The 16,496-nt window shown below is 34.6% G+C and overlaps 2 protein-coding genes across 3 annotated transcripts; both read left to right on the plus strand.

Annotated features, from left to right (window-relative positions):
• The first annotated feature begins 2,143 nt into the window (after positions 1-2,143).
• On the plus strand, positions 2,144-4,181 carry LOC108193304 (uncharacterized). Of its 2 annotated transcripts, none has more exons than XM_017359931.2 (4): positions 2,144-2,295; positions 2,398-2,585; positions 2,676-2,838; positions 3,341-3,869. In XM_017359931.2, exons 1-4 carry the CDS (start codon positions 2,215-2,217, stop codon positions 3,485-3,487), a joined length of 579 nt encoding a protein of 192 aa, XP_017215420.1. In that variant the 5' UTR covers positions 2,144-2,214; the 3' UTR covers positions 3,488-3,869. The 2 variants fall into 2 exon arrangements, with proteins under 2 accessions (XP_017215420.1, XP_017215399.1); XM_017359910.2 differs by having other exon boundaries at positions 2,149-2,295; positions 3,729-4,181.
• Positions 4,182-10,380: 6,199 nt separating this feature from the next.
• On the plus strand, positions 10,381-11,838 carry LOC108223747 (cytochrome P450 714C2). Its single transcript, XM_017398151.2, has 4 exons — positions 10,381-10,682; positions 10,775-11,001; positions 11,083-11,330; positions 11,409-11,838. Exons 1-4 carry the CDS (start codon positions 10,385-10,387, stop codon positions 11,836-11,838), a joined length of 1,203 nt encoding a protein of 400 aa, XP_017253640.2. The 5' UTR covers positions 10,381-10,384.
• Positions 11,839-16,496: the final 4,658 nt, after the last annotated feature.

A 16,496-nucleotide genomic window follows, 5' to 3' on the forward strand; every position in this document is an offset into this window, starting at 1 on the left:
GAAACAAAATCAAATTTTGAAACTTGCTTCCAATATATCCAAAACTTGCTTCTAATATATCCGAAATTAAAAAAGGTAGTTATATCGCTTCCCCTTTATATAGAAACAAAATCAGATTAAAATTTTCAAGCTACTATATTTCATAAATAATCTGAAATAAAATCAGATTCTGAAATCGAAACGAAAAAAGGTAATTCTAATTTTTGATATTTTTCATCCAAAAATTCCAGAAAATCTTCCAATATATCCGAAACTTGCTTCTAATATATCCGAAATTTAAAAAGGTAGTTATATCGCTTCTCCTTTATATAGAAACAAAATCAGATTAAAATTTTCAAGCTACTATATTTCATAAATAATCTGAAATAAAATCAGATTCTGAAACCGAAACTAAAAAAGGTAATTCTAATTTTTAATATTTTTCATCCAAAAATTCCAGAAAATTAGAAAAATAGAACGGAGCGATGTGAGAAGCGCCACCTATACGCCCCTCGCTTCTCCTTTATATAAGTATATTTAATATTTTTCATCCAAAAATTCCAGAAAATTAGAAAAATAGAACGGAGCGATGTGAGAAGCGCCACCTATACGCCCCTCGCTTCTCCTTTATATAAGTATATTGATTTCTTTTAAATGGTTAAAAGTTTCCACACAGAGTCCGAAGTCAAAAGTAATAAGTGTATGTTGATGCATCATTTATGTGAAATAGGAGTATTCATTAGACGTGTGGTATCAGTGGGAAGATGATGAATTAATTACTTGTATTTTGCTTTTTATAGTGGAATGGTAATGTCTCCCTCAGATAAAAAAATGATTCCATTTTAATGTGGAATATATTATTTTACATAAAGCTTTCTAATAATTAATGTTAGTTAAGAAATTTGGCGATAATAAAATTGGAGAAAACGAAATAACAATAAAGCTGTTGTTAATTTCACAAGAAGTTCTTGTCAGATCTATGCCCGGTAAAAATATATTTTATCCAATTTTGAATAACGAGGACTCCAAGACTCCACTAAAATGAGGAATCCGGTAATTTAACTCTGTAAAAAATATATATATAATATTTTTAAAATTTTAATTTCCCCCACAAATTTTGTAAAATTTTATATTCCGCGTGATTTCGACCCATTAATCAAATTTCTAATCAATTAGACATCGATTTAACTGAATTTTGTCAAATCGGATCAAAATCCGTTCGATTATCTATTAATCGGTTAATTCGGCCGAATATTTAATTATTATGATTTAATCAAATTATTATATGTTAGAATAATTATTATAAATATAATATATAAATATGACAAAGACTCTGATTCGGCAAGAATATCATTTTTTAATCAAATTTTCAATAATTTTGGGTGAGTGTTAATTTAATTATATAATAAAATTTTAAACAGAGTAGTATATTTTTTGTATTTATATTTGATTAAATATCATAGTAGTAATGGTATGTTTACATATATACATCAACATATGGGCCGTTTGGGTAAACATTAAAAAATGACTTCTTTCTTAAAATAAAAAAGTGGACTATTAGTGAGAAGTAAAGATTTATAATTGATTAAATTGTTTGAAATAAAAGTAGAATTCCTGAAAAAAAAAGTTTTAGGGGCGTTTGAGTGAGTTTAAAATAAATGCTTTTTGCTTAAAGTAAAAATGGTGGAGTAGACGTGAGAAATTAGTTAAGACTTATAAGTGATTAAAGTGTTTGAGAAAAAAGTAAAAGTCACGAAACAAAAGTTAGAATTCTTACCTTTTTATAAGTGTTTCTCGACTTTTTACACAAACTGTACAAATAAATGCTTCTAACTTATAACTCGAGAAGCGGGGTTTAAAAACTCCACCCAAACACCCACATAATTTTCAGCTTCTTATTAGGGTTTCTGACTTTTTACATAAACAGATTAAGAAGAGTAGAAGCCAATATTCTAAGAAAAAGAAGCGGGGAGCAAGGACGGCCAAAGATACACATGATACGACTTAAAATACAGACAAATATTAAATTTAAATTACATTTGTAATAACCTCGGTTTAAAAAAGATGAACAATATCTGTCAAAAAAATGAACTAAAAAATATGAACACATTGATAAAATGTTTAAAGCAACCCGTGCTTGCACGGTTAAAAAGCTAGAGTAGTTCCGATCAATAAATAAGGAGGGAGTAGTAAAAAAGAGTCGGTCAAAAATTCAAAAATAGTGTGATCTCAGCAATGGCGCTTCTTCCAACAGGATTCAAGGAAAGACTTGAACAAATGGAGCTCTGTAGAAATCAACGTCTCTCTCTCCTCCAGGTCTCTCTCCCTCTCATGAATTTTATTTTCTGCCTCTTTGTATGTATAAATTTCTACTGTTAAGTGATGTAACTGTATATACACATACATCATTATGACCAGGCTGAGAAGGAAGTGCAGTTTACTAAGTCTCAAGTGTTAGCTTCCAAGATCTCTGCAATTAAATTAGCGGATCATAGGTGTTTGAATCTCCAACAGCAAATTGCTTCGAAACATTTCGTTATTTCGTCTCTTAAATCTCGAATTGATTGCCTCGATTCTCAATATGTAGATGTTTCGCAGCAATTTAGGTTAGTTTTGCTTTTGTATAGTTTGTTTGTTGTTATGAAATGATGCACAGGTTGAATTGATTTGGTTTTTTAAAATTTTGCCGAAATTAGGGCTTTGAAGAGTGAGGTGCAGGAGCTTGAAGAGTTGGAAAGAGAAAAGGACAAGTATTTTGTCTCGGAAACGAAAGAAATGGAGGGATTTAAAGTGGAATTGGAAAAATTCGCGGTTGAAAGTCGAAAGCAGGTGCAGGAACTGAAGAACCAGGTGGAGCAGGTATATTAGAATGAGAATTTTGCTCTGTTTTATTTTTGTTAATATTTTGTGCGTGGTTAATTGTGATTGCTTTTTCTGTTATGGTTTTAGTTGATATGAATGTGGTGTATGTTGTTGATTAATAGATGTGTTGTGTTTAATATTATTAAGATTGCTCTGACCATAGCTAAAATCTAGCAAAAAGGAAGTTATGTAGATGTGGCACTATGGAATACGCCATACAGTTTTGCCTGCGTTGATGTTTTTGTTATGCAAATTGTAGACTTAGCTTAGGTTCTTAATATTGTAGGCAAAACAGAACTGTTTGTTCGTATATTTGTCATTTTCCATTAGAATGTGGATAGAATTTGCCCTTCAGTTTTGGGTTTTTGAACATGTCAGGGGTAGAAGAAGCCTTATTAGAGTTAAGTTTGCTGCTTTCAGTCTCTTACAGTGTGATTTTCGACTGTCAGTAAAGTTATTTGATTGAATATGTTAATAAGCAAAGTCTTGTTTGTTCTAGGATGATTATTGTAATGGAAGAAGCCGCGGGGATGACAGTAAGATGTATGTTGTGTATGGTCATTTAGTGATAATCAGCGGCTTTCAGGATTTTAAAGTAGATGTGGAGAATATCTGTACTCCATTGGCTGAATTGGAAGTATTGTAGTTGAAGAACCTGATGGATAGAGATGGAGTATGGACAGACTCCAAGTGTATCTTGGGACCTGAATAAGAGGATAAAGTAACTAATTAAGCTTCAACGTCAGTAAATTAAGGGGCCACAGAAGTGATGAGAGACGATGAACTTGATTAATATTTTTGGTGCAATTATCCTTTTATTTAAACTGTAAATGAGCTAGCTTTTTCATGCAAGTGATATACTCATTCTTATATGATGCCACTTTCAGCTAAAATCAAGCTTTGTAAAACTTCAAGGCAACATTGGGAGTTCTGATGATTCTGAGTTAGCTGCAGCTGAGATTAGAAAATCTGAACTCCTAGCTGAGAAACAGAATATGGAGTGTAGGTTGGCATCCAATCATCAGATACGAGCACAACTACAAAGGCAACTTCAGAGTATACTGATGATGCAAAGTCAAGCTGGAAGGAAATCCACTCATGCCTCAGAAAAGAGATGTCTTAAACTGTAAACTAAAAGTATTAAGAGTGCTTTTCTTCTCAACCCAAACAATTGGTAATTACTCATTGCCTATATGTCGACTTTGCCATACAGAAAACTGAAAATCACAGGCTTGTGTTGTTGATTGGTAAAGAAGTTATGTACCTCTTTCTGCATTACACAAACTGATTTTTTCTGCCATAGCTGGAGAAAATGATTTGAACATTTTAGAGTTAATACACCCCTGTTTTCCATCTTTTTTACTGAATACTTGCATTACTTTAATTACGGAATATTTTGAGTTATATATACTCGTGTAATTTTGCTAATATGTTGTATATTGTTGAATTTCTGAATCAAATATAATAGTATGTTTAACACTAAATTTATTCTTTTTATATTTTGAATATAAATTTTCTTATAAATACTTTTGATTATATGTAATGCAAATAAATATAATTATAAAATTTAGTCAAATATATTCAGCTTTTTTTAAAATTTATGTGAAGTGTTATATGTTAAAGAATTTTTCATGGATTAAGTTGTTTTAATATAATAAATTATCAATATCTCAATTTTTTTCATAAATATGCGTCATCTAGGAAAAGGAATAACCAGATAAAGCGAATCAAAGATGCAGAAGGTAACTGGGTGGAAACAACAGAAGCAATTCAGGGCGTGGTGACTGATTATTTTGCACAACTGTTTAAGGCTACAAATATGACAGGGGAGTTGTCAAGGTATGAGAGTGTCGGACAAGTCTCTGCAGAACAAAATATGGCCTTGATGGAGGAGGTGTCTGCTGAGGAGGTTAAAGTAGCTGCTTTTTCAATGCACCCTGATAAGTCACCCGGGCCGGATGGGCTAAACCCGGCATTCTTTCAAACATATTGGGGTGTGGTGGGGGAAGATGTGGTTCGTTTCTGCCAGAAATTCATGACTATGGGTGAGTTGCCTGAAGGTATGAACAACACGTTAGTACGCTTAATTCCTAAGGTGAAAACACCTGAGAAGATGACTGAGTTAAGGCCCATTTCTCTCTGTAATGTGCTACTACGTATATTGTCTAAGGTATTGACGAATAGACTTAAACCTTGTTTGGGGTCGTTGATATCTAACAAGCAAAGTGCGTTCATGGAGGGTAGGCTGTTAACTGACAATGCACTTATTGCCTTTGAAATCAATCATTATATGAAGAGGAAAACGCAAGGTAAAAATGGAATCGCGGGATTGAAGATAGATATTTCTAAGGCCTACGATAGGCTGGAATGGCACTTCATTGAAAGCATGATGCGTAGGTTTGGTTTTTGTGAGATGTGGATTAACAGACTTATGGGGTATATCAGTTCTGTTGAGTATAGCTTCCTTCATGAGGGGAATGTGTTCGGCAGTGTGAAACCTCATAGAGGAGTGCGTCAGGGAGATCCTATCTCCCCCTATGTTTTCATCCTATGTGCTGAGGGGTTAAGTGCGATCATAAGAAGGAATGAGGAAGCTGGTTTGTTACATGGATGCAAGATAGCTAGAGGTGCACCTACTATTTCTCATCTTTTGTTTGCAGACGACTGCTATCTGTTCTTCAGGGCTACTGGGTCTGAGGCAAGTGTAATGAAAAACATTCTAATAAGATATGAATCTATATCAGGCCAATCAATAAATTATAGCAAGTCTGCAATTATATTTTCCCCGAATACTTCTGCTGAAAATAGGGAGGAAGTGTGTAATTACTTGGGTGTGGAGGAAGTTCAAGAACCTGGAAAGTATTTAGGCATGCCTATGAGGATAGGGCATAGTAAAATTTCAGCCTTTGGATTTCTACAGGATCGTGTTCAGCATAGATTGCAGGGTTATGGAGATAAATCCTTGTCGAAGGCGGGGAAGCTAACAGTTCTTAAAACTGCTGTGCAGGCGATTCCAAACTTCTGGATGAGTCTCTTCTTAATCCCAAGTGAAGTCTGTAATGGAATCGAAAGAAAAATGAATGCTTTCTGGTGGTGTAACAAAACATCAGGCAATGGTATTCGATGGATATCATGGGACAAGCTTTGTCTGAGTAAGGAAGGTGGGGGTCTTGGGTTTAAAAGTTTGAGAAAATTTAATCTGGCAATGCTAGCAAAGCAGGGATGGAGAATTGTGAATAATATCAATCCTCTTGTAACAAATCTGTTACGGGCGAGATATTTTCCAAATTCTGATTTTCTTAATGCGAAACTGGGGAACAATCCTAGTTATATCTGGCGAAGCATTATGGAGGCTCAAGATGTGATTAAGCAGGGCTGTCGAAAGCGCATTGGAGATGGCCGATCTACAGAAGTATGGAAAACACCTTGGCTGCCATGTAAGCTAAATGGTTTTCTCACAACTCCAATGCCTGAAGAGTTGTCAGAAACTTTGGTGTATAACTTGATGGAGGAGGATGGAACAAGGTGGGATTATGATTTGATTAGAGATATATGCAATGTCAGGGACAGGAACTTGATTCAACAGATTCCTATTCCAGTTCGGCAACGTGAGGACTCTTGGTTTTGGTTGTTGGAGGTAAAAGGTGAGTTTTCTGTGCGTAGTTGCTACAGACAATTGCAAGGGGAGATGGATTTTCCGAATGCGGCTTTTTGGAAGAAATTATGGTCGTTAAACCTTCCAGGTAAGATTATTAATTTTTTATGGAGGACTTGTAGATTGTGCTTACCTACAGCAGCTGCTCTTGCAACTAAAAATGTGGATCTGAGCATAAATTGCCCGTGGTGTCGATCATGCGTAGAGGACTCAATACATATATTATTTACGTGTAACTTTGCTCAGGATGTATGGAAGTCTGTGGGATTATGGGAGGTGATCTCACGTAATTTAAACCCAGATATATTTGAAACGATGCAGAAAATCTTCAGTGTGAGTCATAAAAACCAGAGGGTGTTAGTAGGATTGTTTTGTTGGAGCTTGTGGAACAGACGGAATCGATGGGTCTGGGATCGTGTGAATACATCGGTGTTCGGAGTAAAAGCAGCAGCATTGAATTTGTTTAATGACTGGAAGAAGGCTCAGGAGGAGGTGAAAGTTACGGGTATACAGAAAATGCTGGGTGATCGAAGGTGGTGTAAACCACCTGCAGGGTGGCTAAAAGTGAACATAGACGCAGCGTGGGTCTCTCAACAGAATACTACCAGTATGGGGTGTGTGATTAGAGATGAAGCTGGGGAATTTGTCCGTGCTAGATGTTCTGAAATGCAGCCTTGTGTGGAGCCAAAGATGGCAGAAGCATTAAGCCTAAAAGAAGCTTTAGCATGGATTAAAGATTGGAGGAGTGCTCAGGTTATTTTTGAAACTGATTCCAAGCTGCTAGTTGATGCCTTAACAGGGAGCCGAGGAAAGTCTTTTTTTGATACAATTGTTAATGATTGTGTCGAGTTACTTAAGCACTTCACAGATGCGCTAGTTGTGTTTGCATATAGATCTGCGAATAGTGTGGCTCATGCTTTAGCAAAGGCGGCACATTCTATGTCAGGTCCTCAGGAGTGGATAAATATTGCTTCTGAGATTATCGAATGTATTATTGCTGATGAGAAGTTTTAATGCAAGTACGTTCATTTTCAAAAAAAAAAAAAAGTAAAAATTTAAAATATAATGAATTGTATTGATTTTATTAAAAAATTCATTCAACTTTACTATATTAAAAATGTTATATTGCTTCTCATCGTATCGCAATTTCCTTTTAACACAATAAAAAAAGATCATACTAGCTATCACGTTTACAATCTACTTATATTTAATAATTTATGATTGAGAGATTATACTTTGGATCGACAACTCCAGTGAACAACACTCCACCCTGCCTAAGGTCATTGGTTAAATCTTAACTGTATTTGCTGGATGAGTGAAATTCTGCACCAATAATAAATCTGAATGATGAAGGGATGATGTTGTTTGTTACATCTGAACAATATTTTCTGAATAATTGAAAAAATGGATAAATTATAAATATGATACTTGAATGAATGATGATGTTTGCTAAAAAAAATTAATTTTTAATGATAAAATATAATATACTTTTTTATAAGACAAAAAAAATATTTTTGCAGTTGAAAAGAATTTATAAAAATTTTAATACATAATTTATAGTTCAAATTAAGAACTACCTTATGTTTTCTCAAAAAAAAAAAGAACTACCTTATGTTATTTAATAAAAATTAAAATATAAAGTAGAGTAAGAAATATAATAAATCAAAAATTTAAAGAATATTGAAATTACAGTATTCAAAATTATGCATAACACGGTTTATTCTGTACAACACATGCGAAGGCGTGGCGAGAGAGTTCCTGACGAGAGAGGCTACATTTTTTGAAGTGGCTCATTCAGACAATTTAAGTGTCGTTCAGATGTAACAGACTCATAACAAACAATCTGAATGATAGGAATATGCCTCGTCCAGTTCTTTAGGTTTCGTCCATGGGTTAACAAACGAGGCGTAACTATCCTAAAAACCGTCCATTTAGCAATTTTATCACATAAATTCGCAATTTTTTTTGTGAAAAGAATATAAATAGACAATTGATAAGTACACTGCTCTACATTATCCTTGAAACTCTTTTCATTGAGCAATTTCTACCACATAAATCCACCGGCTCTCTTCCTGTAAATAACATGAATACACGATGCATAAATACAAAATTCCACGTTTTTGTGTTCTGACCCTATATAGTACAGTTGTAATTCATAGTTCTAGTGTGAAAAGAAATAAAAATGGTTTTTGTGGGCAAAGCTAAAATTTTGTTTTGTGCGCTGACATGTGTTGCATGCTGCATATCTTTGATTGGTACTGTTTGGGGTTGCTGTTGCAGACAGCAACAGCAGTTTTTTGCTGAAAAGCAGGTGAAAAACTGTTTGGTAAATCGAAAAGCAGCTTTTCTGAACAGCAGCTTTTAGCCGAAAAGCTGCTGTTAGAAAAAGCAGGTCCTCCCATGCTTTTGGAAAAAGCTGCTTTTCAGCTTTTGCAGAATGCTGTTATAGATTTCATTATAAAACCTCACCAAAAACATTATTTTTTTTAATATTATAACTCAAAATAAGTAATATTAAAAAATTACCAAACAGTTATCTGATTTCTACAACAGCACTTATTTTACCAGCACTTTTTCTGACAGCACAGCAATTTTTAACAGCACTCCCAAACAGAACAGACCCTAAATCCTTAGCACATTTCTTAATCACACGGAGGTAAACGGTAAAACAACCACTCCTATATTTTTGCTTCTTTATGCATAAATAGGTACTACCTCCGTCCCAAATTAGATGTCTCCGTTGACTTTGGGCACGTAACTTTAGGTGCATTGACCGTCTACTTCCGAAATTTATTTTTTTATTTTTTCTATTATAAATGAAAATTTCATATTTTAATTTTTATTTGCAAAAATAAAATTTTAAAAATAAGTCACGTATCTATGCGGTCAATGAACCTTAAATTGTGTGCCCAAAGTCAACGGGATCATCTAATTTGGGATGGAGGGAGTACTACTTTTCGATGAACTAAGATGTTCGTTAAAATGATAAAAATATTTTTCAAATTTGTTATCATTATAATGATTAGTTATATTTATTTAATACTATATTATTGTTGTGATAATATATAGATGATGTTGCAAGTCACTAAGGATCCAACTAATATAACAAACATTATAGTTGGTTAAATTTTCAGATAAGAAAAATGCATGGATGGACGGAAGATTTTTTACATATTCTCTGTCGTTTTTATTGATATTTATTCAGATAGAGAGTTTCGGAGGTTGTATTAAAATACAATATTATTCCTGTAAAACTTGAGCCACACATATTCATTTAGCATGATAGCAACACATGTTGGCCGGAGACTTGGGCTTCGGAGGCCCGTGATTCCAACTATTGAATACAAGTGGCTAGCTTTAAAACTATTAAAAGACGAGTATACTCCTTTCGTTTCGATGAATTGTATATATTATTTTTTTATATGTCTTTTAAGACTTTTTTTAAAAAAATTTAACAAAAATTTAGATATCAAATTTTTATTAAAAAATTTTTTTTAGAAAAACATTGTATAACTATATTTTATTTGAACCTTTAAATACGTACAAACAGTAATCATATACATCCCATTCGGACGGAGGGAGTACTATATTACTACTACAAAATATTTGCAGTTTATACTTTATAGTACTATAGCATAGATGGAGAAAATGAGGTAATAGAATTCTGTTTTGCTACACTAGACGTGGATGCATTCTGTACTGGTGTTTTAAGTACTGTTCCCACTGTGATACTACATTTGAGACGGCAACGCTACCTTATTGTGGGGTATTTTGTTCTTAATAAGATGGTGATACTACAAAGAGTCGCGTTTAACATTTTAAGATATATTCACAATCACAGGAGTACTTATTAGCAGACTTTAACTGGAAAAAATAGTGCAGAAAACAATGGAACAAACTTTGCTTTCTTTTGCCTTTTCCGCATTTGTTTTTTCATTGGTTGGCATCATAATATATGTTGTTCATGATTTGTGCCTGAAACCTAAATTTCTCCGAGCAAAGCTTTTAAAGAAAGGAATCGATGGCCCGAAGCCTACACTCATTCTTGGAAACATGCCTGATATACAAAAAATCCAGTCTAAGGAACTGGCATCAGATGCTATAACTTATGATTCGAACGAGACATTGTCACTTGATTGTCCCTCTGTACTGCTTCCACATATCAGCCAATGGACCAAGCAATTTGGTACGTTTATATCCTTAATTCTAACTATGAGGTTCTTATTTTTAGAATACAACTTGGCTTCTGTAGATGATTAATGAAAATGTCGGTGGCAGGAAAAACATTCTCTTTTGCACTGGGAAAGACACAATTTTTGTATATAGGAGACGGTGAACTGGTGCGAGAGATGAATCTTTGCAAATCATTAGACTTGGGGAAGCCATCTTACATGTATAAGGAGAGGGGGCCTCTGTTGGGCAAGGGTATCCTCACGACGAGTAAGGAAGTTTGGGTGCACCAGAGAAAAACTATTGCTCCTACTATCTATGTTGACAAAGTTAAGGTACACTTTTATCTTGATTGTTTCGGAACATGCACCAATATTGTATCGTTAACAGTATATTTATCTTGAATATTGTTTCAGAACATGTTTAGAGTAGTGCTTGAATCTGGGAACACACTTGTTAAATCATGGGAGAGCTTGGTTGAAACTGAGGGCGGGATTGCAGATGTAAGAGTTGACGACTATGTGAAGACCTTCACGTCAAGTATATTCTCTCATGTCATGTTTGGCAGATACGATGCTGCAGAAAAGCTCTTGTTTTCTAAGTGCAGGGATCTCATGGAAGTTTCTGGATCACCGACAGTTGTAGATGGTCGTCCATTCTATAGGTGAGGACTGAGGACCTCTAAGCTCAATAAAAATTTTGCATTTCAATTATTTCCTGAAATTTTACTTTTCAATTTCAGATATTTTCCGACCAAGATGCATAGACGGCAATGGAGACTAGAAAAGGAGATATACCGGATTATTCGAGATTTAGAAATGAAATGTGAGGGTGAGGGTGAAGGCATAATACACACTCTTGTGGACAGTGCTAAGCATGGAGAGCTTGGGTCATCTACACCTCAACAATTTGTAGTTGATAACTGCAAGGAGCTTTGCATTGTAGGAATGGAGGTTCCCGGCATCACGGCGATTTGGGGTCTAATGTTACTGGCATTGCATCCCGAATGGCAAGAACGTGCTCGTGCTGAGGTACTGGAAATTTGTGGAGGCCAGACGTTGGATGCTGAAAAGCTGGGCAAGATGAAAGTAGTATGTCTCTCACTTCATTATCTCACATCTTTGTGTCTTACAGGTTCTAAAAGTCTGGGATTCTTGTCAGTGACTCACTGAACTCATTAGATATCCGATTATTCAGTTAATCATCAGATTAATTTTTAATCAACTCAACTAATTTTCGATTAATCTTTGCCGTAACTTCACCGAAATGCCAGTTTTTTATAACACTGGCATGTAGTTTGGTTTATAACGATTTTTTTTATTGTATACTGTATATTTTATTATTTAAATTTGATTAACATTATAATCACTTTAGAATAAAAATTAATTAAAATAAATTTTTAAATATTTAATAAATTGTGTCAAGATTAATACACACATATATAGGCCAGTGATCGAACAGAAACCAATGTTATTCTGGAAACTAGAAACCACTCCTTGAATCACTATTTATAACTACATAAATCACTAGTTTCTCTGCTATTAATCATTAATTTATACAGTATATTCATCAGTTTTTTATTTTTGATAATTGAAGAAAATTTACTTAGGATTGACATTGGTGGTCGATTATTGATGATCAATTATAATTGTAGAAGGTCTATGATGGTAGAAAATGACGGGATGAGGTGTGTGGTGATAGTAGATAGTCATTAGTAGTGGAAAGTTATGATGACAAACGGTGATAGGCAACTCATGTAAGTGAAGGCCGCAGTAGTGAAAGAGGTTGATATACGTTGTATATATGTGTATTTATATATCTATATTTGTCAGATTTTGCATATATAAATTAGTGATTTCTGATATACGAATGAGTGATTTTTGTAGTTAAGAACAGTGATGAAAAACTGGCTAGGGACTAGTTTCTAGTTTCTAGGCTAATTTAGTTTCCAGTGGAGTAAGCCCATATATATATATATATATATATATATATATATATATATATATATATATACATACTCCCTCCGTCCCATATTAATTGAGCTGGTTTGACTTTCACGGAGATTAAGAAAAAGGTAGTAAGTTTAGTTGAAAAATGGGTAAAGTGGTGGGATTTATCAATATTTAATACTCCCTCTGTCCCATAATTTTTGGCTTGTTTGACTTTTGATGGTCAAGTTAACCAAACTTTGACCACAAATTACATATATAATATGATTAATAACAATCATAAAAATTATATCATTAAAAAAATATACTTTACGTACTTTATTATGCATATTTTATATTTTTAAAATTACAAGAGAATTTCATGTAATCTGTAGTAAAGTTCGGTCAATTTGACAATAAAAAGTCAAACAAGTCAAGAATTATGGGACGAAGGGAGTAATAGATTTGAGATAGTGGAGGAAAGTAGTGGGTGTAATGGTGTTTATTTAGTAGAAAGAGAGTATAAAATAGAGAGATAGTGAGTGTAATAGTGAAAAGTAGTGTTTAAAAAGCATATGTTCATCCTTTTTGGTATGTCCAAAAAGGAATAAGGGTCACATAAAATGGGACGGAGGGAGTATATATATATATATATATATATATATATATATATATATATATATATATATATATAGGGTACTACTCTGGTACAAACCATCTTAGCGTACAAACTACAAACTAAAATTAAAAAGTCTCTAAATCAAATCGAAATATAGCACATATGGTATGGAAATTGATCGTTGCGAGATGAACAAAAATACAGTGAAGTCGGATTTCAAAAAAAGTTCACCGATTAACGGGAAAATTCAAATTAAAAACGGAGGGAAATCTGCGGATCATGTGTGACAGGGTGTATATTAACTGGTGTGTGGTTGCCCCTGCGGGGCCATTGGATTAGATTCATCCAAGAGCTTATATTGAGTTTGTAGTTTGTACACTAACTTAGTTTGTATTTGAGCACTTCCCTATATATATATATATATATATATATATATATATATATATATAGGGGCCTTCTCCTTGAGGAACTAACAAATATGGTAACCTAGTAACTCTTCTAAAAACTAACTGTTAAAAGATACAGGACATACCTGACCAAATTACAGGACATAAAACTTGTCTTGAAACCTGACTGTATATTTATAAATAATACAGTACATAAAATACATAACATTAAAAATTGAAGAACAAAAAATACAATGTCCTGTATTTATTTATATTTTGTAGTTTTCTCACAGGTTCTGTATTTTGTTTGTTATATATAATATGATTTTTTTTATTTGTGTAATTTTTTATTTAAAATTTCTCGCATGTTCTGTATTTTATTTGTCATATTTCATTGTTTGTTATGTGTTCCGTATTTTATTTGTCATAGTATTAAAAATATTAATATGAAATAAAAACAGAATAATTAATCAACATGTAAGGATTACAGTTATATGACTTGCAGTTACTCAAAGTTACTGGACACATGTAGTTAGCTAGCAGTTACAGAATGGTGGGGTAGATGCAGAAGGGAATTGTGTGGCTAAGATCGAAAGTTACCAGGTTACTAAAATAGAAGAGTTCCTCATTGAACCATACCCTATATATATATATATATATATATATATATATATATATATATATATATATATATATATATATAGAGTCATACTCTAGTGAGTCTAGTGAGAACCAATACTAAGGTGAGATGTGAGATCTAATCCTAGCCACTCATTCAAAAGTTCCATCTACATCCATCACCACTCAGTAATTTTACCCACATCCTCATCACCTGCCTTCATCTTCTTCCTATTCCGATCGTCACCTCCGATCACCGGCAACCGCCATCTCCGGCCACCGTCTCCGGCCGTCGGAAGTCAAAAATCACCACTGTCAGCAGAAAATCATCGAATTTTATAAAATCACCAGAAAGCAAACCACCGCACCACCACCTTCTCCGGTCACCACACTGCCCACCACCGACAACCACTGCCAGAAAATCACCATATCCAAGCAGAAATCACCAGATCTTAGTAAAAATCACCACAATCAAAAAAATCCGGCAAAACCACCATTAATCATCACACTTGCCTCCTCCGCCACCAGGCCCACCACCACTGCCATACGCACACTACCGCCGCCACATAATCACCAGGCGGATTTCAAAGTGACCCAAAATCAATACAAATCAACAAAAGACAACATAAAATCACCTGCTGTGCAATAAAAAATCACCACCGACGACTTTTGTAGATCTGAGCACATATTACAGCAGGTTACAAATCTTCCACCGGTGATCGGTGCGGCGGAGTTGCCGCGGAATAGAGACACAACTGAGGTTGTCGTATTTGTTGGATTTTGAAGGGATGGAAGGAGGGTTATGGTGGTTGGGTTGTAAATTGGAGAAGCCGAGGCTAGCAGGTCGAAGGTCGCAACATCGATGAAGAGTGATGAAGAAGTGAGGAGAGGGGATGGTAGAAACTCAGGTAGTGGTAACGACGACGACGTAGAATAGAACAACGTTGGCAGAGAAGGTTGATGGTTGGAGGCGGACTGTAATCAGGGGGGAGAAGTAGGGGGAGACTGGCAGTGTTCCGGCGTGGTGGCTGTTGAAGGTGAAGTAGTGGCCGGTGCGTAGCTGTAGTGAGTGGTATGTTGGTGGATGGATGGTAGAGAGGTGGATGAAAGAAATGAAGTATAAAATAAACATTTAAAATATGTGGTTGTGATTTAATTTAGGGATAAAAATGTGTGGTTGAGATTAGATCTCAGATCTCATAATAGTTGGGGTTCTCATTTGAGCACTTGCCTATATATATATATATGACCTGGTGGATGTGATTGCAAGAGGTAATAGAAAATGAGGTATCAACTATCATGCCACCCCACAAACTCCCGCAAGTTGCAACTATAAACAACAAACTTTGGGACCTTGATATATACAACTGCACAAAGGCCTCTGACATGTAAACTTAACTCATAACTCATGTTGAAGTTACCAATCTTGTGCATATTGTAGACTTGCATAAATTTAAGCATCCACACAATATATTATAAATTTCTAATATTAATGCTTTCTACTAATTCATATGCTGCAGCTGAAAATGATAATTCAAGAAGTGCTGAGGCTTTATTCAGGAGTACGATTTACAGCCCGGGAGGCACTGGCAGATGTACAAATTGGGAAGGTGTGTGTTCCAAAAGGAGTCAATATTTGGGTGTGGCCAGCAGCTCTGCACCGTGATCCTCAGCTCTGGGGTTCAGATGCTCTCAAGTTCAACCCGGACAGATTTGCTAATGGCATCTCGGGAGCCTGTAAAATCCCCCAGGCATATACACCATTTGGCCTTGGTCCACGAACATGTCCTGGAATGAACCTGGGCATGATGGAGCTCAAAGTTATGTTTGCGCTGCTCCTGGCGAAATTCTCTTTCTCTCTCTCGCCTAATTATCAGCATGTCCCCAAGTTTGATGTTCTTCTGGAGCCCAAGTATGGACTTAAACTCCTTGTGCGCAGGGTGTGATAATCTAGAATGTGGTCGTTGACTTGAGTTATCAACTAATTTGTACACAAAGAAAACCTTCACATTTTAAATTGTTAAATTTAGTTTAAAAATATTACCATATTAAATTGAAGAGCTAAATTACTATTGTTTTTGGAGAGAATATTAAAACAAGCAAAACCTTTGATAAAGAAAAAACTAGAAGTGCAAGGATTTCTTTAGAAACTTTTAGCATTATCCGGCAGGAAGCAGCTAATTAGCATTGTTCCTGTTATTAGTTGACAAACACGTACACATGTAAAACTTTAAATTTTACATCAATAGTTTCTAAGCGGGGGATAATTCACTTTTTGG

This window comes from Daucus carota, chromosome 1 (assembly GCF_001625215.2).
Source record: "Daucus carota subsp. sativus chromosome 1, DH1 v3.0, whole genome shotgun sequence".
In the NCBI taxonomy this organism is placed as follows: Eukaryota; Viridiplantae; Streptophyta; class Magnoliopsida; order Apiales; family Apiaceae; genus Daucus; species Daucus carota.